This window comes from Podarcis filfolensis (genome assembly GCF_964270895.1).
Source record: "Podarcis filfolensis genome assembly, chromosome: 1".
NCBI lineage: Eukaryota > Metazoa > Chordata > Lepidosauria > Squamata > Lacertidae > Podarcis > Podarcis filfolensis.
The window spans coordinates 6,239,250-6,265,843 of record NC_139604.1 but is presented as its reverse complement, the minus strand read 5'-3'; the positions used below and the strand labels follow the sequence as shown (position 1 = coordinate 6,265,843).

Below are 26,594 nucleotides of genomic sequence, written 5' to 3'. Positions count from 1 at the left end.
GCAAGATCTGTCATCACGGCCCAGAGCGGGGCAGCATAAGCAAGCACGGCAACCACTTTTGCCTTGAACACCTTTAGGGCCGAGGGAACATGCAAAGCTCCGTCCGAAAAGAAGAATCGGAGGAGCGCATATGACAAGGTTTTGGCCTTATTAAGTAGGTGTTGAATGTGAGCTTTCCACCCCAAATTGTATTGAAAAATAACTCCTAGGTATTGAAATTTTAGGACTTGCTCTATTTTTGCCCCACCAAGCTTCCATTTGTATAATCTCCGGCTTCTGGAGAAGATCAGGATCTTGGACTTGGCATGGTTGATGGTTAATTGATTGAGTTGACAATACGTGGCAAAGATCTTCAGAGCTCTGGTTAGTCCAACACGTGTATAGGATAGAATTACCGCGTCGTCCGCATATAAAAGGAGTGGGCAGCGGTAATCCGCTAGTCTAGGCGCGTGTGTACTTGGAGATGAGTTGACTAGGGGTGCTCGCATGTCGCTGATGAATAGGTTGAATAGGCAGGGAGCCAATATACATCCTTGGCGCACTCCCTTGTTTATTGGTATCGAGTTTGTAAGGTCGCCCGCTGGAGTGAATCTCACTCTGGCAAGGGTACCTTCATGGAGCTGGCTTATGAGCCATAAGAGTCTTCTATCAATGCCCTGTTTCGCAAGTTTCTCCCAAAGAATATTTCTAGGAACGCTGTCAAAGGCTGCCTTTAGATCTAAGAAGGCAGCACAGAGGTAGCCCCGGGGGGGGGAGGAGTACTTCCGTGCCAGATGATAAAGAACTATCGCATGATCGGTTGTAGAGCGTTTAGTTCTGAACCCTGCTTGTTCATGGCCAATCTGGTTAGTCTCATCTACCCATCGCAATAATTTAGTCATCAAAAAGCTGGCATAAATTTTCCCTATAATCGAAAGGAGGCTGATGTTACGGTAGTTTTCCGGCTCCGTTTGAGAACCTTTTTTATGAATTGGTACAATAATGGCCTCCTTCCATGTTTTGGGGATGAGACCGGAAGCGTTGATTGCATCGAAGGTTTTGGCCAAGATGCCAGCCCACCATTGTGGGTGTAGTTTGATGGCTTCAGCAGGGATCAGGTCGGGCCCAGGGGCTTTGCCCGGTTTCAGCTGAGCTATTAACTTGGCTATTTCATCAGGATCGGTGGGAGGCCAAATAGGTAGGTGGGTAAACAGGTGCATCAGATGGTCGGAGGGAGCATCTGCCTGTGAGAAGCATTTCTTCAGGAACCGTTCCCATGTCGGTGCAGAGATGACTGTCCTTGGGGAATTCCTCCCCCTTCTGTTAATCAAAGACCAGAATTCCCTGGATCTGTGTGGTTTTGAAGCAGTAATCAGAGCCTGCCAACGATTATGTTGCCACTCACGCTTGGCAATTATCTGCGTGCGTTTGTAAACTTGCTTGGCTTGTGCATAGCTAGCTGGCAGAGTAGATGCATCAGAGGTCTTGTATGCATTATATATAGCACGGAGGCGCTGTCTTGCTTGTTTGCACTGAGAATTATACCAGGGAGCACCGTGAGTATACTCGTTTCGATTTAAATTTTTGGGTGGTAACCTGAAGAAGGACGTAAGATCAGTCATATGATGGTAGAAGCGCTTCAATACTATGCTATGCTCGTCTGAGGCAGAGCCTATGTTGGGATAGGGCCCGAGGATTTCTTTTTGAAAGAATTCCAGGTACTTTTGAGCCTGTGTCTCCGACCATTTGATTCCTCTTACTTGGAAAGATTCGTTGGTTACCATCTGAGTCGCATGTCTATGAGCCTCCGGCTGCCAGTTCAGGGAAAGCTTAGCAACAAGGGGAAGGTGATCACTAAATTGTACATTCTCGATCTTAAAAGTGGAAATACACTTAAATAGATCCCTAGAGACCAACAGGTAATCGAGGACGCTGTTTGATTTAACGCTCAGGTGGGTGAAATCCCCTGGAATATCGGGGAGGCATGTGCCATTTAAGGGGACCAAATTCAAACGGATGGCCATTTGATAGAGGAGTACTCCAGCCTCGTTTGCTCTGTGGTCCTTAGAAGTTCTCTTCATGATGTGTTCCAGGTCATAATTATCAAGGTTTGGGGTAACCCACCATTTGGCTTTGGTCAACGAGTCCCAATTTGCTGCCGTACGGGCATTAAAATCACCACCAATTATGGCCGGGGTGTTAGGAAACTTAACATAGCATGAAAGCAAATGCTCTTCTAGCGAGCCCCATTTAGAGCCCAGTTCAAGGGAAGAACCCCCAGGTGGCAAGTAAACATTTGTAACTAGGAGCGAGATCTTTTCCCCCGCAATCAGCCCGGTAAGGGCGTAGGGAGGCAAGGCCTGTACTAGAGTAAATTTGGAATGTAGGTTGAGGGAGATGCCTATTATTAGGCAAGGTTAAAAAAGGATTATTATTCATTATCTTTTTGAAACAATGTATGGTAGGCCCAGATTTATAGTACAAAATTTGATCTTACTGGGTTGGATCCACAGGTGCAGCCAAAAAGGATATTAGGAGACCCCAAATTAAAATTAAAATCTCATCTGGAACTCAGAGGTCTGAACACAGTTGCCCTAGGGCTTTTTATCCCCCTTCCTAACTCATATTCTCTTTTAAAAAAAAACTGTTACGTGACTTCTGCATTAGAGAATTTGATTCTGGGGCACTGGTTACAATTTCTAGACGCCAAACGTCTAGAAATGCGGAGTCCTTTAATGAGATCTGCCAGTCGAGTCACATGAAGGTTCCACACATGTATTAGCAATGTCTGCCACATTCCAGGAGCCATTCCCCATCCCATCCCATGTCTGGAAAGCAATGCGAAAACTAGCCTAAAGTATTTCTATACCCACAGAACGCTAGGCGTGCAAATCTCCGTCGGGGTAGGCAACATGGTGCCTTCCAAACGTTGCTGGACTCAAAGCTCCCATCAGCCTTGAGCATGGACTGAAGGCTGGGGCTCTCTGGGGGCACCACGTTGACTATCCCTGGTTTATGCTACTGGCCACACTTCTTCTTCAGCATGTAACTACGTACAGGGGTACCTCAGCTTACATACGCTTCAGGTTACATACGCTTCAGGTTACAGACTCCGCAACCTAGAAATAGTGCTTCAGGTTAAGAACTTTGCTTCAGGATGAGAACAGAAATTATGCTCCGGTGGAACAGCGCCAGCGGGAGGCCCCATTAGCTAAAGTGGTGCTTCAGGTTAAGAACAGTTTCAGGTTAAGAACGGACCTCCAGAACGAATTAAGTACTTAACCCGAGGTACTACTGTACTGTGTTAACATTGCCCCTTGACAGTGTTCCAGAAGTTACTGTTTCTTTGGTAAAGACTAGGCTACAGAAGCCCATGTCATAATAAATCTATTAATCTTAAAAGAGTCACAAGATTATATAGTGTCAGCGTTTTGGAATTTGTTACATATATAGGGACACTCAGAGTTGAAGATTTGACACTGGGTGTCCATATTTAGGAGATACAACTGTAGAAATGAACCTCACTCAGCTGCTGTGACCTTCTAATTTGTCCACTTCTCCCAGGATCCCTGGGATCCTGGCCACTGCACCATTTCAACCCTTGACACTTCTTCTTGTTCTTCCTCCCAGTTCCTTCCATGCCTCTGTTTCCCTCCTCATATGCTTACTCAAATATTTACAGCTCTTTGCCGACTTTGCATAACAATAGTTAGCATTTATATCAAAGTGCTTCACGCATATTATTATATCTGTAATCCTTAAAATGGGTGGGAGTCCGTGCTCCCTACAAAATGGGCTAGAGAGGTCAAGAGAACTGCCAGGAAAATTGGGGTGGGGGGAAGAGGGGGGGTCGTTTCATAGTGGAGGGGGATCTTGCGCTTGGATCCTGCTTACAGGTTTCCCCATAGGCTTCTGGCTGGCCATTGTGAGAGCAGGATGCTGGATTAGATGGGCTTTTGGCCTGATCCTGCAGGCTCTTCTTACGCTCTTGTGTTTTTATTTTTCCTCCGAAATAATTATAAGTGTCATCATTTCCATGTTACGGGTGGGGTGGGGGGCTGAGATAGTGTCGGCTGCTCTACACAAGCCACTCTGGTGAATTTGTGACGGATGATATGTGACCCTGGAGACTCCCATGTGCAGCTTGGACTATTATCTGCTTCTCCAGGTAAAAGACTCCAGGAAGGAAGGAATCTACTTGGTTTTTTACTAGAACCCCAGATCCACCAAGTGGGGCCAGGTGCAAAAGACAGGCACTTGGAACTAAAAATTATGAGCCTGGAAGTTGATTTTGAGTACCAGCATTAAACAGAGCTCACAGCCCTTCCACAGGAAAATTCAGTTCTGCTCGCCCTCTTCCCCAAGCTTTTTAAATAAAGGTAAAGGGACCACTGACCATTAGGTCCAGTCGTGACCGACTCTGGAGTTACGGCGCTCATCTCGCTTTATTGGCCGAGGGAGCAGGTGTACAGCTTCCGGGTCATGTGGCCAGCATGACTAAGCCGCTTCTGGTGAACCAGAGCAGCACACGGAAACGCCGTTTACCTTCCCACCGGAGAGGTACCTATTTATCTACTTGCACTTTGACGTGCTTTCGAACTGCTAGGTTGGCAGGAGCAGGGACTAAGCAAAGGGAGCTCACCCCGTCGCGGGGATTCAAACCACCAACCTTCTGATCGGCAAGTCCTAGGCTCTGTGGTTTAACCCACAGCGCCACCCACGTCCCAAGCTTTTTAAATTTAAACAGTATAATTTACTTCATTGCATGTGGGGGTGGCTAATCAGATCATCAATTTGATTTGATCAGCCAGAGATCTATCAGTAGATCCTGATCTGCTTTGTGCCCACTCCTGATTACTGTTCATGGAAAGCACTACTTCCCACTCCCTTTTAAGCCTATGGGTCTTCCTGCAAGGTGAGGCGCATGCCTGTCTTTTCTACCCCAGGCCAGGTTAAGAGTACTTGCTGAGCAATGGGCTGCTGCAGCCTTCCCCAACCTGCTGCCCTCCAGATGTTTTGGACCAGTACTGGCTAGTTTTCATGTTACAGTTATTCTGCGCCAATATCTCTAAAGTAATCTTTTTAGCTATAGACAAAAAATGAAAAGGTGTTTTTAAAAAGAGCACAGTAAGAAACACGTTTCAGAAAACAGGAGACTGATAAGGAATCTGATAGTGGTAGCAAGAGCATTGATTGTTAAAGATTCCTTCTTTGGAGGAGTGGCTACATGAAATGTTATGTTTTGATTGTGAGTAAAATAATAGCGATGATTCGTTTTTGCTCAGGGTGGACTGATCTTTGTGGCTGGCCTCTATATCATTTAGCAAGAAAATATTCATTCAAGATAGCATAAAGTTGCAAGGGTTAACTATGTTATAAATGTTTGTTAGATTTGTTGGTTTGATAGCTGGAATGAAGCTAGTTGTTTTGTTTAGACTCCTTTCTTCATTCTGCCAGGTGGCTGCTGAAATAATTGCTAAAGAAGAAGAAGAACTCAAAAAGAAGAAAAAGAAAAAGGGGAAAAAAGAAAAGAAAGAAAAAGGGAAAAAGAAAAAGCAAGGGAAAGAAAAAGAGCCGAAACCAAAGAAGAAAGAGCAGGCAAGAAATGCTAATGCACAACTGTTATCAAATTTTGTTGATTCAATTAATGTTGGGTAGAATCTGGTTGAGAACTATGTGTACACTTTGAGATAAGCTTCTGCTTAGGCTTCCAGCCAGCCTGGAATATGAGCCATATGGACTCTCAGAGGACCCTTTCTTTGTTTCCCACCCTCCTAAAACTTTCCTCCGCTGTGTTAAATAGTTCCTAAAAACCTTAGGATCAGAGCAGGCTGTCAGATTCAAACCTGAGTGCTTTACATTGCCATGTATAAGCACAGGGGAAGAATTGAGGAGGAAAGCTATCTGTGTTTCTCTCTCCCCCACCTCTCTTTCTCCATTTCTCCTCTTCCCCAAGTGACAGCTGTTACTGATATAAAGAAGCCAAGCATAAGGAAAGGGGTTGGGATCTGCAAGTTTAGCTCCACGTCCAGAGCTATTTGACTCCTCCAGCCGTCACTATGTTTAGGCGTAATGTTTGCTATGGAGAGCTTGTTTCATATGTGGGGGCTTCCAGCACAATCTAGAACCCTGATTATCCACCCTTTAAATTGTAAGGGTAGCCCCTATGTGTATTTATTCTTTTTTTATTTAACCAGATTTATATACCACTTCATTATCATTAGAGCAAACAGCACACAGTGTGTGGGTTTCCCCCCCATTTTTTTTTACTATTTGTGATCATTAACATTGAGTGTTATGAGAAGACTTTACCGGGGGGGGGGGGGGAATCTCATTTCCTAGAGAATCCAGGGGCATCTAATGAAGCTGAATGTTGAAAGATTTAGGACAGACAAAAGTACTTCACACAGTGCGTAGTTAAACTGTGGGATCTGCTTTCGTAAGAAGCAGTGATCCCCACCAACTTGGGTGACATAACACAGATCACAAAGCCACCAATGGTGAGCCAAGTTTCACCTCTACTGTCCTCCTTTACACAGATGAGGCAATCCTGATTTCATACACCCAATTGGGATTGCACAGACTGCTGAATCGGTTCAGCTTGTACTGCAAGAACGAGCATCTTACTATAAATTACCAAAAAAACCCAAAAGTTTTTATATTTGGCAAATCTAAGAAAACTTACAATTGGTCACTTGAAGGAAATACACCGGAGAAAGTATTCTCATTTAAGTATCTCAGAGTATTTCAGTGGACAGGCAGGTGGTTTGCACAGGTCCAGTCAAGTACTCTAATAGCTGATAGAACTTTAAATGGACTACTGCGATTCTACTGTACAAAAGGGGGTAACTTGGTGCAGCCCACTTTTGAACTTTGTAAGACCAGGGTGTTGCCAAAGTTGTTATATGGAGCACCACTGTGGGCCACAGCCAATTTAGATTCACTGGAGAGGACAGGAAAATTGGCTTCCAGGTGGAGAGGTCAAAATTAGAAACAGAGCTTTTGGAACCCAATACTAAGAATCTGTCAAGAATGTATAACTTGCTGTTGAAATGGAATACACAGGATGAGATGGTTAAATCAGCTATGATAAAATGGGCACAAGACATTGGTCATGACATTATGTTTGCTGACTGGGAACAGTTATGGACTACCGGTATAAAGTTTACGGCATGTAATGCCTTAAGAGAGAACATTATGAAAATGATCTATAGGTGGTACATGACCCCAGTCAAGCTTGCAAAAATTTATCATACGCCCAATAATAAATGTTGGAAATGTAAGGAAACTGAAGGTACTTTCTACCACCTTTGGTGGACGTGCCCAAGGATCAAGGTCTTCTGGGAAATGATTTATAATGAAATGAAAAAGGTGCTTAAATGCACTTTCATGAAGAAACCAGAAGCCTTCCTCCTGGGCATGGTGGGCCAATTGGTGTCAAGGAAAGATAGGACGTTTTTTATGTATGCTACAACAGCAGCAAGAGTACTCTTAGCAAAGTATTGGAAGACACAAGAGCTACCCACATTGGAAGAATGGCAGACCAAGGTGATAGACTACATGGGACTGGCTGAGATGACTGGCAGAATCCGTGACCAAGGGAAAGAGACGGTGGAAGAAGATTGGAAGAAATTTAAAGTTTATCTTAAGAACTGTTGTAAAATTAATGAGTGTTAAAATGTCTTGGGTAATGCAAAATAGAATTGCAGTGACAAACAATTGGATATGAGAAAAAAGATTTAAAGAAAGTGCTACAAGTAACTGAAATTAGGGGTTGCTGGAAAGATTTAAAACAGGGATGCAGAAAGGGGAGGTATGGGGAAGTCGCTGAAAGAAGGTTTAAGGAAAAAAAGGTCAAGAAATTATACGTGTTTGCATGTTTGTTTGTTTTTGTATTGTGTTGTATTGTCTTTTAATATGTGTTGAAAAACCAATAAAAAATTTATAAATAAAAAAAAAATAAACAGGTCTTCTGGGGGAGCCCCAAATCTTGAGAAGAAGGAACACCAGAAGGCCAAAGATGTCCTCTAAAAAAAAAAAAAATAGATTCACTGGAGAGAGTGCAAAACAATTTTTTGTGCAGATTCCTGCCAGTCCCTGCCTCTACAAAAATAGCACTACTCTGTGCAGAACTGGGTGTGATGCCCAATAAAGCCAATCCGCTTAGACTAGGCTTGCTTTTTTGGTTAAAAGCTATTTTAAAGCAGGTATCAAAATCCCTCATTACACCTTGAGAAGACATGACCCCAAACTCATGTAAACGTGAAATGCAATTTGCTCCCAGGAGGTTGGGACTCTCTGCCTCCTTTCTTGTGACGCAGGTTTTTGAGACAGTTAAAGAATTAATACTCCAAAGGCTTAGAGACACCGAGATGCAATCACAAACTGCTGAGTTCAAGATCTATCAATCTGTATGCTTTTTTTATTCCATTGTATATCTGGTAGATTTGCCAAATGTTAAAATGAGTGTAGCCTTCCTGCAGGCAAGACTAAATGTCCTTCCGTTAGCAGATTGGACATGCCGACATAAAGGAATTTCTAAGAAGGATAGAGTTTGTGGCTGCAACTCTATGTCAATAAAAGACATAACTCATGTACTCCTTGAATACCCTTTTTATGATGACCTTAGAAACTACATTCACCCATTGTTAAGATCGCAGAAGGGAAGGGCGTCTCTTGCAAAGAGCTGTTTTTTGTTGTCTGATGTAGAGAGGTATATGTACTTTGGAACATCCAAATTTTTTGCCAAGGCTTTACAAATTTGTGTCATAAAACTTAAAGGGAGAATGGGAAATGGTTTACCCTGTAAAGGTCGGGAGGTAGAAATATAAACCACTATTATTAGCAGTAGTCTTGTTATGATTATTTTTAATGCATGTAATGGCTGCTCACTAAACACAGTAAATCAAACTGAACTGAATCTGTCAGAGGCAGTAAGAGTCTGAATATCTTTCGTTGGGAATGGCAGGTTGAAAAAGTGCTGTTCCGCTTGCAAGCTTCCCTCCCATGGGCACTGTGAGAACAGGATGGTGGGCTGGATGGGCCATTGTCCTGACCCAGCAGGCTCTTCTTCTACTCTTTTGAGCCCCTAATTCTTTTCATCAGATCATAGGGACTCCAAAACAACAGCACCTCTAGCTTTGTTAACCCCATCCACTCAACCACAGTTTCCAGAAACCGATGAAGAACAATACCGATTAGGTTGGGAAAAGAAAACTTATCACTTCATGAAATATTAGACAACAAGGATGTCTTCTGGACATCAGTGCTCCAATTTCAGCCACCGTGAGAGTGAAATTGGAGCACTGATGCCCTGATGAAAGGAAGTGGAATCTTGTTGTATGGTGACCACTGATATCATCCACTATTGATTTTACCTGTTTTGTAACATCAGCTTTTAATTGTCTGTATTTCTAAGTTATTGAGGTCAAGGTTTTATTTTGTAAATTAAGGAAGAAGAAGAAGGTTGGAAAATGTCACCTAGTAATTTCCTCCCGGTAATGGAAGCAGGAAACAACAAATACAAAGGCAAGTAGAGAAAGCATAGTTGGCATAAATGTTGACTGTAAAATTTAATGCATGATATTCAGGTAAGTCTGTGGGTCCAGAGTATACTCCATTGCTGGGCACAATCATGACAGCACAAAACCATTTAGCATGTGCCTAATTCAACAAATGAAAATGTAGATTGAACATTCAAGCTTTAAGACATGCCCAATGAGATAAATTTATGTGGGTTCTTTACCATAGGGCTTGTTTACCATAATATGTAAGCAAGACTCCAGAAATACAAATGGGGGGAGATATATATATATATATAATGATTTATGTTTTAAATATGCATCTGGGGATTTCACAGCAGCTTAACAGGATATGGTATGGTGGATTTCTTCATCAAACAATTCCATTTGTCACGTAGACATGGTGGCAAGAGGAGGGTAGTGTTAATTTCTTCAGACCTAACTGAAAACAGATGTGTGCTTATTTCCAGGAGTTGCCAGTATAGGAACTCCCACTCCATTGTTTTAAAAACCGTACATATATTAGCAGAGGCCAGCACAACTTGTGATCTACCAACCCAAATATCAGGCAGCCCACCAGAAGCGTCATAAACCTGCATTTCTTGGGCTGGAAAAAAGAGCAGGTTGTCAAGAAGCTGAAAGGCCAGGGTAGGGCTGAAGGGCTGCATTTGGCTTTGTTATGAGTCCCAGTTTCTATAAGACTATGCTAGGAGCTGGCAAATTGTTTGGTGAAACAAAGGAAGGCAGCTGGTGAATTTGCCTCTAGCTTAATTTTCCTACTTGGGATGATTACATGTGGAAATACACTAATGTCCCCAAGCTTTTACTGTTTAATACAGATGGTGTGTGATACTTGAAGTGTTATCCTAAGTTAGTGTGGGTGTGGGTGTGTACACGCACACAGATATATACAGATGGGGGTTGTAAAAAGTGAGGTTAGAAGGAAATGAAATGCAGTAAAGATTGTGATAATTAAGTTTTTAGCAGAAGTAATTCACAGCTGTGTGAAACTGTTGAATTATGGTCAAAAGTTTTGGTGCTATCATGTGTGTACTGACTGAGATAAAGAATTTTTAGCATTTTTGTGTTAACTGGTTTACTAATGCCATAGTGTTAGTGTCATGAAGAACTGTTTTTTGAATTGGACTTCTGGGGAGGAATCATGGTCATTAGACGTCTCTTGTCAGCACTCCATTGACAAAGATAATTATGTGGTGATTAATAACAGCCAAGCCATAAATCTTGGTTATCACATTTTCTCTGGAGGAACAGATATAACAGGGAATAATAGAACTGTAGAGTTAGAAGGGACCACAAGTGTCATCTAGTCCAGCTCCCTGTAATGCAGGAATCTTTTGGCGAAAGTGGGGCTCAAACCCGCAACCCTGAGATTAAGAGTCTCATTCTCTACCCACTGAGCTATCCCAGACTTCTAGATTCTAAACAGCTAAGAGGTGTTCCAACTGTGATAAATTTTCATTTTATTATGTCCTGTTTTTTGCCTTCCGGTTTCTGCAGATGGTGGAAAGGAGAGTGAGTCTCACAGACTTGAGCCCCACAGAAAAACAGGGGGAAGCGCCAAGGCGAGGCACCCCCCCAAAAAAAAAGCCCTGAGAAGGTGCTTAGGGTGTCAAGAGGTCCAGCAGCTCACAAAAGGGCTCTCCTGCAACCCCCAAACCCCAAATAATCATAAAATAATAATAAATAATAAAAGTCATGGCAAAACAATAACAATATTTTTTTTAAAAAAAGGAATCTTGTCCATAGGATTATATTTGTAAAACAGATAAACATTTTGGGGGGAAGGGAAGAGAAGAGAAAGGAATGTTGGAGCATTGGTATATTCTCTGTGTTTTGTGTTTTTATTACATTTCTTCTGAAATTCAAGTACTAAAACTAGATGACTTTGCAGATTTTTTGCAAGATACTGTCACAACTAAGAACATATTTCACATTTATTTGAATAAAGGTTACCCTATACATACCTTACTAGTTATAATATGTGAACATTGTGACCTTAACCTTCTTACCATTCCTTTGAGGTAGAGTGAAGTCTTTGCTTGCCTTGTCCTTAGAGAAATGGTATCATTCATCTGGTTACACATAAGTACAATAAATAAGTTCTTTCTTTAAAAATCCAGTGTGGTCCATCAGTGAATAACAAATAACTAGGTCCTAATGTCCATGTGAAAACATAATACTCCAAACTTGCTGACCCACCCAGAAAACTCTGTAAAAATCAAATAATCTATATAATGGTCATATTCCCCACAGGCTTAAAGTCCAAACTCTAGTAGCCCTGATGGAAGTGTCTTTTTAACCACTACCATTACTAACACTGCATGCCAGCTTTCTCAGCTTATATATCTCAGTGCATCCATCATATTATTTAAAAGGTTAAGAGCAATTTTTAAAAACTAATGCCTTTCAGCATAACCCATTTTGGTTGCATATGAGAAAAAGTCACTAAATGTTTGTTTTAAGAACCTAGGAAGAGCCTCCTGTTCTCACAGTGGCTGAACAGTTGCAGTGAGGATCCGAGTGAATCCTCACAGGTCAAAGTGGCTGTTCTGTAGACATGTTATTTCTGTAGACCAAAGCCTCCAACTTGTATAGTATTTACAAATATATACAACATTAAGGTATTTGAAGGGGTTCACAGCATTTATACCCCAAGAGGGTCCTGCTTCTTCCATAGCTACAGCCTTGGATTCCAGCAGAAACCAGGCATGGTTCTGCCTCCTAGCTGCAGTTTCTCACTTCTAGTTTTCATCTCTCTCTCTCTCTCTCTCTCTCTCTCTCTCTCTCTCTCACACACACACACACACACACACACACATTTCTCGTCCAGCACAGAGCCACTTCCTTTGTTGCCTTACTGGCCTATACTCACCAGGGCCATTAACTCACCAGGAAGCTAGCCTGGCTATTCCAGGAATTAAATCAGTTCTGGATCCAGGAATTAGAAGGGGGCTCGGGAATACAGCCACCGCCGCCACCCCCGGGAAAAACTCATAACACTATCAACCTACCTGATTAAGTCACATATTTCACAAAACAGGGCAACCTTTGCGGGGGGGGGGGTAGTGCAGTATGGCCATGTTTGATTAATGCCTTTGCTGATCCAGATCAGTGACTCAGGAGAAACAAAGTAGATACCCAGACATATTTTGCCAGGACAAAGCCCTGCTGATTCCTGTATTCAGCTTGCAATACTGGCATTTGGTGCCAGTCCTTCATTGTGCAGCTTAGAACATTACAGAAGAGGAAACATGGGAGAATCAGGAGAGGTGAGCTGTGCGTTTTAAGTAGTACTACGTTCTCCTCAATATTCTGGGTATAAAGCTTGGCCAAGGACAGTGGTAGGAAACCTGATCAAGCACTCGTGGAATCTTGCTCCAAGGCGATTGACAAGCATTCTCAAACCTATTCTTTGCACACAGCGAATGAGCAGCAGTCTTTCTCATTTTATTCCAACAACTTTGCAGGGGTAGGCAGAATTAAATCATAATGGGGGAAATTATAATAGAAATCATAATAAGACAAAAAAAACCCATGAAGAAGCATCTTCCATGCATGATATTTATAACTATAATATGCCCCAAGTCTCCTTTGAACTGAGATTCAAACAGGCCTTGTGCACTAGTATGCTACTGGTGGTCCTCCTTCACCAAGAAGACAGATGTGTCATTATTTTCCTCTTCTTATGCAGGAGTTAAAAAGGTTGTTAATTTCAGCTGCTCTGTTGTAGGGCTCTTTTAAAAAAAAAAAATCTACTAATAATGTAAATTATGAGTAGGCATCATTAAAAGCCACAAACCTACAACAGAACAGCTGAAATTAAGCAATTTTATAATGTTATATTTGCCACGAACTATATAAAAATCAGTCTAATACAATTGCAACTAAAAGTTGAAACTTAATCATTACAGACAATGTTCGTTTTCCATTTCAGAATATGATTTCATGCAGTAAACTTGATGAAGGCAGCAGTCCTTCTGCAATGCATGGGACTTACTCTTGAGTAGAGATGTATAAGCGTGTGGTGTAAAGATGCTAGGGCTTGTTACTGTTATCCAGTTGTCAGATAATAACAATATAAACATCACTGTAGAGCTACTTTGAAAAATATAAAACAAAGCAAAAACGCCACTCTCTCTTTTTTGCTCTTGGATAATAGATGTTTGGCAAAACAGAGATGAGGGATGGAACTTCTCACAGGAATATGACCCTGAACTGATCAAGGAGGAAAAGAGGAAAGAAGTTGAAGAAGAAATCAGAGTACAGGTGAACTTCCCATAGCAGGCCTCAAACACTGGCTGTTGCCAAAGAGAATTTCTGCAGAGAAGTAAAAGCTTGTTAGGCATATTAATTGATTGACATCGGTCTGCCTTTCCCCAGTCACTCTGTGCTATGAAGTAGCTAAAGTATAGTCCTTTGATAGTTCCTTTGTTTAGAAATGGGGGCTCTTTTACAATTGAAAGTTGCTTTGAGACATTTGAATAAATGCCAACAGCAATAGTTACTGAGCATTTATATAGCACTTTAGGACATCACATGCATCATCTCGGGTCTGATCTACACATGCAGTAGAATGAGGCGAGAATAAGGTAATAGAGTTCTTAGGTGACAGAACAGATTGTACCATAAATTTTCAGGTTGGGATCAGATTTTTAATGCTCTCCTATGTAATCAAAAAGAATTAGGGAGAGGTGTGGGATAAAACTTTTCTATTTGATATGCCGGTTTTCATCTTGAATGTGAAGTATTTAAATCATAATCCCCCATCTCTAATCTCAAGTAGAGACTATACACCTCAGGAGTCTTGATGCCCTCATCCTGTTAAATGTGTAGATCAGGTTTCAGTAATCTGCGCATCAAGGATTGCTTGCAGAAGCTGGATTTCCCCCTGGATTTCTAATGGAGATTAAGGGCGGGGGACTCTTGCTGCCTTAGTGGCTTGCCTAAGGCCACCTGCTCTGTAGTTGCAGAGTAAGAGTGAAAATGTAGACTTCCCAGTTCACACCCTTAGCCACTAAACTTCACCAGCTCTTTTGCTATGCTTCCCAGGGTCCTCAGCACAATGTAGGATTGGAAGAGATCACTTCATTCCCCGCATGAATGCCATAGTAGTTCCTGAGGTGTTTAATCACCTCAACATAAAGCCTAGAACCTCTGGGCAGCAGCTGCACTGCCCAGGAGACTCCATTAATTTCAGACCAGATATGGACCCTGGATAATGTGAAGTCTCGGATGAAAAGAATTCACAAGGGATTGGTCAAATCTGATAAAAAAATATGCTTAGCAGGCATATCCATTAGCAGGCTTCCAGTTCCTGCCCTTCTGCCTCCTGATCTTGTAAGATTTTACACACCCAATCTTACAGTACATAGCAAAAACAAAAATATACATGCCAAAATTGGATAATGCATGTTTTTGGCCTATTTCCAGCACATGATTTGTATTTTCTGGTTAAAGAGTCTTTAGGAGTAAAAAGCATGCCATTCCAGACTCCCTGTATATATCTGTCCAAACAGGTTGATGAACTAATGCGCCAGGAACTGAAGAATTTAAAGTTAGCTGTGGATAGAGAGATAGAGAGAAAAGGCCAAAAAGGCAAAAAGGGAAAGGTGAGTAGACGTTTATAGCTATATTAGAAGCAGAATTACTAATTAACTAGGAACCAGTTCAGACACTGTTTTCTACAAGTTCCCAACAGAAATAACTGCTTGTGGTTTATATTGCTTCAAACAACAGTGAGATGTTGGCATATTGATGTGGTTTGTCTGGAGCGAGACAAACCGCAAGGCCAGATTCAGATGTAATGGCAGAAGTAGGAAAAGAGCAAAGTTTCTGTGATTTTTCCTGTGAGTACCTGCACACTTAGTCATAGTTTTACTCAGGTTTCTGTGTGAACTGGACATGTTTATCCATAGGGCAGAAATAAAGAGACAGCTTTTGCACATTTCTGTGAACTTTTATTCCTAATGTCTGCTATCTGTCTTCTCCTTCTCCATTTCTAGAATTAGCTGTTCTCCAGAACAATTTCTGCTTGAAACAATAATACAAGTTTAATTCACCAAGTAGCGTATCTCAGAAAAAAGAGTTAATTCAGTTTGTAATGAAGAGCTTTCCACAACAAAGACATAACTCACAACAGTCCATAGGCTCATAAAACATTAGTTCCACTTTAAATGTTCAAATAAATGTCAGCCGCTGGGAACTGCTGCCAGCTTGAACCCAACACCTAAAGCAGTTTGAGTAAAATAGAATAATCTGCACTTACAATTTTCATATCCATGAAAGAGCTGTTCAGCTTGGAAACATACAGAATCTATGGATGTGCCAGGAGACCTTGAAAATAGTATGCCTTTGGGAATGCGGCAAGTTGAAGAAGGGAGATAAGCCTCAGCATGATGTGGATGGACCACTTAATAATAACAATAATAAAAAATAATTTTATTATTTATATGCTGCCCATATGACTGGGTTGCCCAAGCCACTCTGGGCAGCTTCCAGCAAAACATAAAAACACAATAAAACATCAAATATTAAAAACTTCTGACAATGTGTGTGTGTGAAATGCCAGGCAATGAAGAGCATGGCTCTTTAAGTGCCAGAAGATGCTTCATAGATTTTGATACTTCATGGTTTTATCCATGCATATCTGCACATGCACTAGAGACAAGGCGCACCCACCCGCTTACTTTGAGATGCAGCTTCAAGAGATCCTGCAGAGAGAGCTGATAAATTACAGATAACAGCAGCAGCAGCAACAAGGCATGATCGGAAGACAAAAATAAAAATAGGAACAGGATAAGTGATTTACCATGGAGAAATAACAACTCTCTCTCTCTCTCTCTCTCTCTCTCTCTCTCTCTCTCTCTCTCTCTGCGTGTGTGTGTGCTTTATTGAAATGAAAGAAAAGTAGCAAACAGAAATTCGTCCAGAAAAATAAAAACAGTAGTGTATGTTACATCAAATAACAGCAAGTTCTTCTTTCCTCTATAACGACTTCCCATCTACCACTTATTTTGTCAAGCGCACTATCCATTTTCCTTTGTTAATTTTCATTCATGACTTATTATTCTCTTAAGTATTCACAGTATCACAGAAGTCATTCAAGGAAACAACAACAAAATAGAGGCCATCCCTTTTATAATAAAGCACTTGGGGTATATGCAGTTCCAAAACATTTGTCCGGGTATCATATCATCAGGTGCAAGCAATTATATATATATATATATAAAGTAGGACATTTCAACAAATGTAATGTAAAAAGGACACGCCTTATTTGTAAGAAACTCTTATTTAAATCAGTTCTCCTAAGATAAGTTTCTCTGTTCGTCAGGATTCAAAAATAGTATAAAATGGTAATTTAAACCTCGGAAAGCCGTGTAAAATGAAAGCATTCCATGCAAGTCCAGTATTTTGCTCTGGGGCAGCTTGATAGAAGGTTCCCTCTACAAGTGGAACTGGAAAGGAACAAAAACACAGATGTCTTTCTGTATTTCATATTTGCCTTCTGCTTTCCATAAACAAGTTCATACTGAGCAGGGCTCCCAATAACGCCAGCTACACCAAGCCATATTTCGGTTAAACTTATAAAAGCAATATAATGAATATATCAAATTCATAAAGATAACACACAAAACAGTTCAATAGATTTTTTAAAAATGAATGATAGTAATAATAATTACTACCTAACAAATTATCAATTAATTTACTAATCCAGTAGCATTGCATTAGACTAAATAAATAACATAAATAGTTCTCAGTGCAGCAACTGGATTGTGGAAAAGTTTCCCAACAGAGATGGCAAATAAAATAATTTCACTAGCCAGAACCTTCCCATATGAAACAGATTTGAAGGAAAGATCACTGATGTCTAATGATTGAAAATCATGTTGGATATAGCTAAGAGAGGACCACTTTGCAGGTGTCAGGAAACGTGTATTTTGCTGGTGCAGCAGAAAATGGGGCAAAACTGGAAGACATTTAAGTAGGTGGTTAGGAGGGATTTGGGAGCTCTTAGAAAGGGCTTATTTCATTTTATACCCACATTTGGATTGACTTTGAAATAATCTGAGCAACTGCCGATTATTTTCTTACGAAGTAGCTTTCATTGTTGCATAGAGTTTGGGTTTCATGGACTTAGAATGTGAAATTTCAGTGGAGAATTCAAAACACATATCCACCAACACCTTGATTTCCCCCCCCCCAACAAAAAAAGTGCATGCATTCAACAGAAAAAGCCACAAAGAAAAAATCAAATAAAGATGCAAATAAAGAGGACTGCTGCTAATTAGCTGTTTTGATACGTTTTTGTGGTTTTCATTAAATGTGTTTCATTAAATTCATAAGGGGGTTAAAGAGTTTCTCTCAAAAGGAAGTTTTTCTATGGCATGAAGTAGAGCACGTAGGAAAGCCACAAACAAAAATATTTTCTCAGTCTCTGCTTAGCACATGGCATTTTTTCTGTAAATCTTGATGTTAATTAGAAAGACTTTTCCCACAGTATACTGTATATAAAACTTCCAAATTACTCTAGTGGAGAAATTGCCTTAAGGAAGCTAACAGTTGGCCAATATGCTGAACATATGCTCATTGTCTATGTAAGCAGAAATGATCTAATCTCCATGATGTGATCATTTTTAAATTAGGGAAAGATAATGGGCCAAAAGATAATAGACCCTAAAGAAAAGAAACAGGGATGGAGAAGAGGAAATTGGTGCATCTTCAGTGTCTTTGCGGTGCTAAACAAAGATGTATTGTGTTATGTATCCCATAAGAAGCTTTGATTACTAATACCAGATGCATGCATAAAAAATGTTACTGTAATATGTTGTTGTTATACTTGTAAATCCAGTTTGATATTTGATGCACTTTCTGGTGATGCCCAAACCGCTTTAATGATAGAATCCGATGTTGCATCAGTAGAGCTTCTATTTATTGATTAACTGATACCTCAGACTGCCTCTGTGTCTGTCTGTCTGTCTCAGAGAGAGAGAGAGAGAGATCCCTTGCATCATAAGATGTTCTGCAAGTATCCAAAATGTATTGCTAATAAATGTGCATCTGTCTGATAACAGATGGTGATGTGATTCCTGTTGGGCCTTTCCAAGTTCAAAGACAGGACTATGGGATCATCAGGTGAAATTGATACAAGTCAATGGTGGGTGGGGCTGGTGCCAAAACTGGATAGGACCCAACCCAACCCCACACATCCATTTACACACACAAGCATCCACCTCATTCATTGGCTTTCTAAGTCACCCATAACGCTCAGAATCATTAGCCATTGCAGATCCCCCCTGCCTTCAATGAATCAGTCACTTTCCTCAAATCAACAGCCTTTTAGTTATTACTGTTTTTATAATTTTTTAATTAAATCTATATACTGCCCTTCATCTGAAGATCTCAGGGTGGTTCGCAAGATAAAAATACAGGATAAAAGCACAAATGAATAGTTAGAAGAAAAGCAAAACAGTAACAATAACCCCCTTCCCACAAACACATTTAAAAGGCTGTAGAATATTAGTCAGCCAAAGGCCTGGTTGAAGAGGAACGTTCTCGCCTGGCGCCTAAAGATGTATAATGAAGCTTTTTAAGAATTTGTTTGATAGCTCTATTGTTTCATGTTTTTTCAATCATTCCAGGAAGCGCTGTCACTGGGAATCTTGCCCCCACTGCCGTCTTCATCCAATGCTTCACCAGTTCCTCAAAAATGGCTTTTCACGCCCTTAAGCATACACAGTTTTATTTTGTCCTCGACGTTTTTAAGCCTAGCAGGAGAAAAAGAGTGGTGGTTGGGGAAACGGTTGTGCCAGAGTCTCCAGCTGTCTCTTCCTGGAATGAATGAAATGCTGGTAGTTGGGAGCCAGAATCAGGCTACCTGGGCCACTATAAGTGATCCTGGCAGGCTTTCACCTTTAACTCCGCCCCCAACTGCCAAAAAAAGCAAGAAGGGCTCTGCAGAGGTGTGTGCTGCAATGTCTGGGTTGCATGTCACTCTACTGTTTCTGAATGTCACTGCTGTTACTCAGAGGGCAGAGGTTGAGCCCAAAGGCTGTCAGGCCAGTGGAAAGACTCTCAGGTCTGGCTCCTGCCTGTGGGCCACCAATTCCCTGCTGCCTTAACCCTGTTCCAGGCAAAATCATGTAATACAGATGCCAGAGAGTTGCTGCTGTGGCAAACCCCCTCTTAACTACTGCTCAGGTTTTGGTTTTTATGAAGAAGACTCTTCTAGGGAGACGTTAAACAGATAAAAGGTTTTATTTTACAGAACAATTGGTAAAACAAAAGATGTGTTAGGAGATAGAATTCTTTCAAGAAACAGATAACTATCAACTATCTGTCCTCCCTCTCTCTCTCTCTCTCTCTCTGATTTGGTGGCTGTTCTCAAGGTGGCAAACACATAGCTTCTTTTCAGTTATTTCACTTCAGCTCCTTAAACTTAATTGTACAGTTGCTACATCTTAGGTCTTCACATTTGGATTCTGATACTTTCTGTTAGTTTCCCAACCTTCTATAAATCACACTCCTGGGACTCCTCTGGTCGGATGACAGCGCCAGGGGATCACTACACCCCTCTTAAACAATGCCAGGTCCTCTTGTGGTTACTCAGCTTGGAAAGAGGTTTCAAGCTCTTGTCCTTGCTTTCAAGGCAAGGCCTGCTTGGTGTGCCAGCTGCGAGACTGGTAAGGGTGCTCTTCTCTGTTGAGCAGTACTTGCACTGCCAGAAGCGGAGGGGACAGAAAAATGTGATAAATTTGAGGCCCACAATGTCTCTCATGCAATACGGCACGTGCTGCTGAAATCTTTGTATGTCCCAATTAATGAGATTGATGCAGTGATTCACAAGTTGCAGCCCAGACCACAAGTGTCCTGCAAGTGGGACTGAACTTCACCTTGAAAAATGAAGGCTGTGTGTTGGAGGATGCATCCAACATGTCTCCTCAAGAGGGAGGAGGACCATGTAACGTTCATCCCTCCTGAAGAACATGGAAATAATCACAAGGAAATAAGGACACACCAGGATTCCCTGGCCCAGCCCATGCTGCAGCTGGGATGCAATTCCTCACCAGTGTGTAGCCAGAACAGTCCCACATGAGCCACTGCAGACTGGGCAAAGGGGAGAGAAGAAGGCTCAAGGGAAATATTAAGTGTTTTGGGAGTTGGTCAAGAAAATACAGGTACAGTGGTCCCTTGGTTTAAGAACAGCTTAGTTTATGAACAACTTGGATTAAGAATGCTGCAAACCTGGAAGTAGGTGTTTTGGTTTGTGAACTTTGCCTTGGAATAAGAACATGTTTCGCATCCTGTTGAGTGTGTTCCATTTGTGAATTGCGTCCCCCACTGCTGTGGGAAAGCACACCTTGGTTTAAGAATGCTTTGGTTTAAGAACGGACTTCCGGAACGGATTAAGTTTGTAAACCAAGGTACAACTGTATTTGAGTGTAGTTACGTGTGCTTGCAATTTTCATCCAAGAATAAATTGCAAACACTAAAGTGAAGAAAGCATAAACAATGTGATATATATATATTGTCAGGGAACTGACATCGGAGCCAGTAGTGGAGGCAAGGCTCCCAAACGATGCCGGAGAAGGGTCCAGCAGGGAGAGAGGGGAATCATCGGCTGGGGAAGGAAATCAACGTAACACCAGGGATAAAGGGGGGCGGATGGAGGAATCGGAGAAGGGGCTCCAGGACTCTTCGCCGGAGACCAGCGGGGAGAGCACAGGTCCTCCGCTACCCACACCCACCCTGCGCAGAAGACTTCCGCGCAGGGAAAGTAGGCGTAGACTTGGCGTCAAAGAACTTCTTTGCTGGAAGAAGTTCAAGAAACGCCCACTGACGGATTCTGCTAGCGACTGAACAGCCACGAAGTGAAGGGCTGTCCAGCCAGGAAAAGGTTTAACCAGGCAACCTAGCCATGAGTGGCGGCAACTTACGCACGAGCAACCCCTTATAACCATTACATATATATGGGCAGGAGGAGTTAAATCACTAGAGGCCACTAAAACTATTCAGAATCTTGTGCTAACTTTTAGCTGGGTGTAGAAGTATTGCCTTTGCTAACTTTCTCCATTTATGATCCTTAGAAAAAGAAAAAAGGGAAAAAGGGTGGAAGGAAGAAAAAATCTAAGAAGGAGAAAGATCTGACTCCTGACAGGTAAAAATGCACCTGCTCCTCTTGAGATTCACATTGACACATCTCTCTCTCTCTTTGCTTTGTTCAAACACAAAAGAGAGTCAAAGTTGGTATGCCTAAGCCTGAACCTGGTAGCTCCAATTCCTTAGCAATTATGGAGAATCTAACATAGAATTCTTTTAAAATGGATAACATATAGAGAGAGATTTAGATAGGAAATGTCAACCACCAATTTGCAGAGAGTTCATTTTAGGTTATATGTACCGTGGACCTTAGTTCTGTGCATTTTCATCATATCTCTAATGGTTCTTTGAAGAATTGTCATTAAATTTTATTCCTTGTGGCAGGTGTAGGAACACCTGGTAGTTTCAGATATGTATCAGATTTTCCATCTGTTTTTAACATCCCTGAAATAGGACACTAGCTAGTCCTTCTGTAATAATGGAACAAAGCAGCATTTATTCCCTATATAAAACAAATCATAAAGTACAGTCCTTGGTGCTGCCTCTTAGATTGCTGCCCTTTGGGCTGACGGTCGGAAGCTTAGGGTAAATAGTGTTGCCAGCTGCTCTGGAATCTCTTTGAAGCCTCTTTGGTGGGGTGGACATTAAAAAACAAGTAAACAACAAATAGCTGTAGCTTTACTACCTTTGCCACTTCAAATCTAAATGTCCATCATTGTTTTTTATTTAGATTTTTCCAGACTACCACAAATAACATTACTAAACTCCATCTCCATGCAAAAGAGTTAATGCCATATTCATTGGGGGGGGGCGGGGAGGCCATTTCACTCTCAGAACATTACTGACTACCACTTCCAATATTAAATACGGAATAGTGCCCCTATGATTCATTCACAAACAGGGCTGGCCCGCAACATTTTGGCACCTGAGGTGAACTGCACAGTGGTACCTCTCCTGCCAGCAAAGAAGGGGTGGGTGAAGATTGACACCAGAAACAAGGCTGGGAGGAGACCAGCAGCTCCTCCTCTTCACCAAGAGGCCACTGTAGAGGTGGCACTGGGAGGGCTGCCGGGCAGCTGGATCTGACGCCCCCGTGCATCCTGCCACCTGAGGCGGTCACCTCACCTTGCCTCATGGGTGGGCTGGCCCTGTGTGGTATGATACCACTAACTAGGTCCAAGATAAGATCTGTGTACTACGAAGTTGCCCCCAGCATTTCAAAATACACGATCTTTTTCTTTCTTTTTAAAAAATACCTTCCTAAAAGCTGCTTGTTCACCCTGTTCTACTGACTTGCAGGAACTCTGCAATGATGTTGAACAGTGATGTTATGTTTCAAGTAGCCTGGAGGTAATAATGTGAGAGGACCTGTGTTGGGGAAATGTTTAAACTCCAAATTTCTATGAAATAATTTCATTATTGTGTTGTTAGTGTTCCATAGTATTTCATAGCGCTAATAGATGGAAATTGCTGTTAATGTTACAATAAGTGTACGAGTGTGTTTTCCCTAAAAATGAAAATGTAATTATTGTACATTTTAGCCATATGCAGACATTACAAATGCTTACATGAGGGTGTTTTTTTTAAGAGATGTTGTGCATTTTTATCTGCAAATCTGGGTGTTAAATTATGTATCTCTTTTTTTTTTTAATATTTTTATTTTTCCATATAGACACAATACAACAAACATAAACATACAAAAAACAAAAACAAAACAAAAAACATGTATCATTTCATATCCTAATTTCATATCCTATCTTCCCCGACTTCCTCATGCCTCCCTTTTCTGTATTCCAAATTCTTATCGATTGTTCAGCAAATCTTCCCTTATTTTAATTTAAATTTAGACTATTCTTCCTTATTCTCCTTGTCTTAACCATTGCTAATAGTAACCATTTACTTTCCAGTCCAACATCATTCTAACTTTCATTAACTTTGTAATATTTCTTTAAATAGTCCTTAAATTTTTTCCATTCTTCTTGCGCTGCTTCTCTTCCCTGGTTTCGGATTCTGCTCGTCATTTCTGCCAAGCCCATATAGTCTATCACCTTCATCTGCCATTCTTCCAGTGTGGGTAGTTCTTGCGTCTTCCAGTACTTCGCAATGAGTATTCTAGCTGCTGTTGTAGCATACATAAAGAAAGTTATATCCGTCTTTAACACCCCTTGGCCGACAATACCCAAGAGAAAGGCCTCTGGTTTCTTGGGGAAAGTATATTTAAATACCTTTTTAAGTTCATTGTAGATCATTTCCCAGAATGCCTTAATCTTCGGGCAAGTCCACCAAAGATGAAAAAATGTACCTTCAGTTTCTTTACATTTCCAACATTTGTTGTCAGGCACATGGTAAATCTTTGCAAGCTTGACTGGGGTTATGTACCACCTATATATCATTTTCATAATGTTTTCTCTTAAGGCATTACATGCCGTAAATTTTATCCCGGTGGTCCACAACTTTTCCCAATCAGCAAACAAAATATTATGACCAATGTCCTGAGCCCATTTAATCATAACCGATTTAACCGTTTCATCTTGTGTATTCCATTTCAGCAGCAAATTGTACATTTTGGACAAATTCTTAGTACTGGGTTCTAACAGTTCTATCTCCAATTTTGATTTTTCCACCTGGAAGCCAATTTTACTGTCCAGTTTAAAGGCTTCATTTATTTGATGATAGTGGAACCAGTCTCTCACCTTCCCTTTTAATTTCTCAAAACTCTGCAATCTCAATTTGTCCCCTTCCTTTTCCAAAATTTCCCAGTATCTTGGCCACTTGGACTCCATATTTAACTTTTTAACTGCCTTAGCTTCCATTGGCGACAGCCACCTTGGAGTTTTATTTTCCAGCAAGTCTTTATATCTGACCCAGACATTTAATAGTGCTTTTCTGACAATATGATTTTTGAAACTTTTATGTGCTTTAACCTTGTCATACCACAAATATGCATGCCACCCAAAAATGTTATTAAAACCTTCCAAATCCAAAATGTCTGTGTTTTCAAGAAGTAGCCATTCTTTCAGCCAGCAGAAAGCTGCCGCTTCATAGTAAAGTTTAAAGTCTGGCAGGGCAAACCCCCCTCTTTCCTTTGAATCCGTTAATATCTTAAATTTAATTCTGGGCTTTTTGCCCTGCCAGACAAATTTAGATATGTCTTTTTGCCACCTCTTGAAACAATCCATTTTATCAATTATTTGCAATGCTTGGAACAAAAACAACATTCTTGGCAATACATTCATCTTTATAACTGCAATACGGCCTAACAAGGAAAGCTTTAAGTTGGACCAAATCTCCAAATCTTTTTTCACTTCTCTCCAAGTTTTTTCATAATTATCTTTAAACAAATTCACATTTTTAGCTGTCATATTTATACCCAAATATTTCACTTTTTTAACCACAGTTAACCCTGTCTCATTCTGGAACCTTTCCTTTTCTATCTGTGTCAAATTTTTCTCCAAAACCTTTGTCTTAGACTTATTCAATTTAAATCCTGCCATTTGACCAAACTCTTGAATTATTTCCAAAACTCTTTTCGTGCTAGCTTCTGGCTCTTGTAATGTTAGTACTAAGTCATCTGCAAATGCTCTCAGTTTATATTGTTTAGCTCCGACCTGAATCCCTTTAACCAACTGGTCCCTCCTAATCATATTAAGCAAAACCTCCAGGACCGATATAAAAAGTAATGGGGAGATAGGGCACCCCTGACGTGTCCCTTTTTCAATCTTGAACTCTTAAATTATGTATCTCTTTGTAGGACCATTGATTCTCTCTACCAGGAGCTGGTAGAAGCACAGATATTAATAAGAGCCAAGAAAGTGAAACTCGGCGATTATGTGGGTAAAGTATTAACTTTATGTACCAATACAGAAATACATCTTGATTTCCTTTACATTTCCATATAATATTTTAAAATTGCAATGTTGTACAACCTGCCTTGTGTTCCTATAATAGACTATGAATAGACAAGCCACACCATTCATACTGATGTAGCTGGTTCCAAATATAAAAATTAATATAAGCTTAACTTCTGACTCAGTATGACAGTTGAAGCAGAGATCTTCAGGATTTAGTCTCTGATGTATAATCTTCATATTTTCTAATTCTGGTGCTTTGTCATTTCTACATCTGGCTGGCACCAAACACTAAATTAAATGATGCTTCCAATAGCATTTCCCTACCTGTGTTTTGAAGATGTTTCTTGGGAAGCTGCAAAGGTCAGACTGTGCACTTCAGAGATGCCACAGGAACTGAGCACAATTCTAGTCTCATAGTTAAATCTGACCCCCTTGCTGTTGCAAAGGCACTGGCACCAGCCATCCCAGGCTGTTTCCCCTTACATGCTTTTAAAACCTGGGCAGAGAAAAGTAACATCCACATCAGCCCTAAATATGGAAGAATGTAAGCATTTGTTCAAAAGCATAATTTAGACCAAGTTAAAAACATCTGATAGAGTATAAGTGGGTTCCACTATGGTGCCACTTCTCTGACTCACTTTTATAATCTGCTCCAGTTATGCAAACTGCTTCGGGTCCTGATGTGCAAATCAGTCATCCAGCCGGCATATGGGGGCAAAAGACCAACCGAACCATCCAATAGCTTGTGCTTCCCTCTGAAGTTTCACTCGGGGTAGCCAGTGCTCATTACCCAAACCCTCCTGCAGTTTATCTGGTAAAGCAAATTATTAGCGGTTCTTGGGCTGAAACAATCTCAACATATGCTCAGACTTTTAATGGCGAACAGGTCTGGCTTGCTGGCATGGAGCTGGGTATGCTATTAACTCTTGCGCCCCTTTGAAACAGGCTTCACACGCCTGACCCTTTTCAGGATCTGCCTCATGGGTCAAATTTGAACAGGTAGGCAGGGGCAACCCACGTGGATATCAGATGATGTCAGTGTCAAAATCCCTTATGCTCCAATCTCCAAGGCAGCAAAAGATTGCAACATGGAATGTCCGTGTTCAGGGTTCCTTCCAACCAGCCA

At 41.1% G+C, this 26,594-nt stretch overlaps 1 protein-coding gene across 1 annotated transcript in view; it reads left to right on the top strand.

The window, feature by feature from the left end:
- Nucleotides 1–26,594, top strand: part of DRC11 (dynein regulatory complex subunit 11) — an 89,500-nt gene that overhangs the window by 42,910 nt on the left and 19,996 nt on the right. The window contains exons 8-13 of the mRNA XM_083628489.1: nucleotides 5,437–5,577; nucleotides 9,432–9,507; nucleotides 13,681–13,787; nucleotides 15,038–15,130; nucleotides 21,605–21,675; nucleotides 25,369–25,451. Of these exons, the coding sequence (XP_083484615.1) occupies nucleotides 5,437–5,577; nucleotides 9,432–9,507; nucleotides 13,681–13,787; nucleotides 15,038–15,130; nucleotides 21,605–21,675; nucleotides 25,369–25,451 (571 nt within the window). The remainder of the gene's footprint in view (nucleotides 1–5,436; nucleotides 5,578–9,431; nucleotides 9,508–13,680; nucleotides 13,788–15,037; nucleotides 15,131–21,604; nucleotides 21,676–25,368; nucleotides 25,452–26,594) is intronic.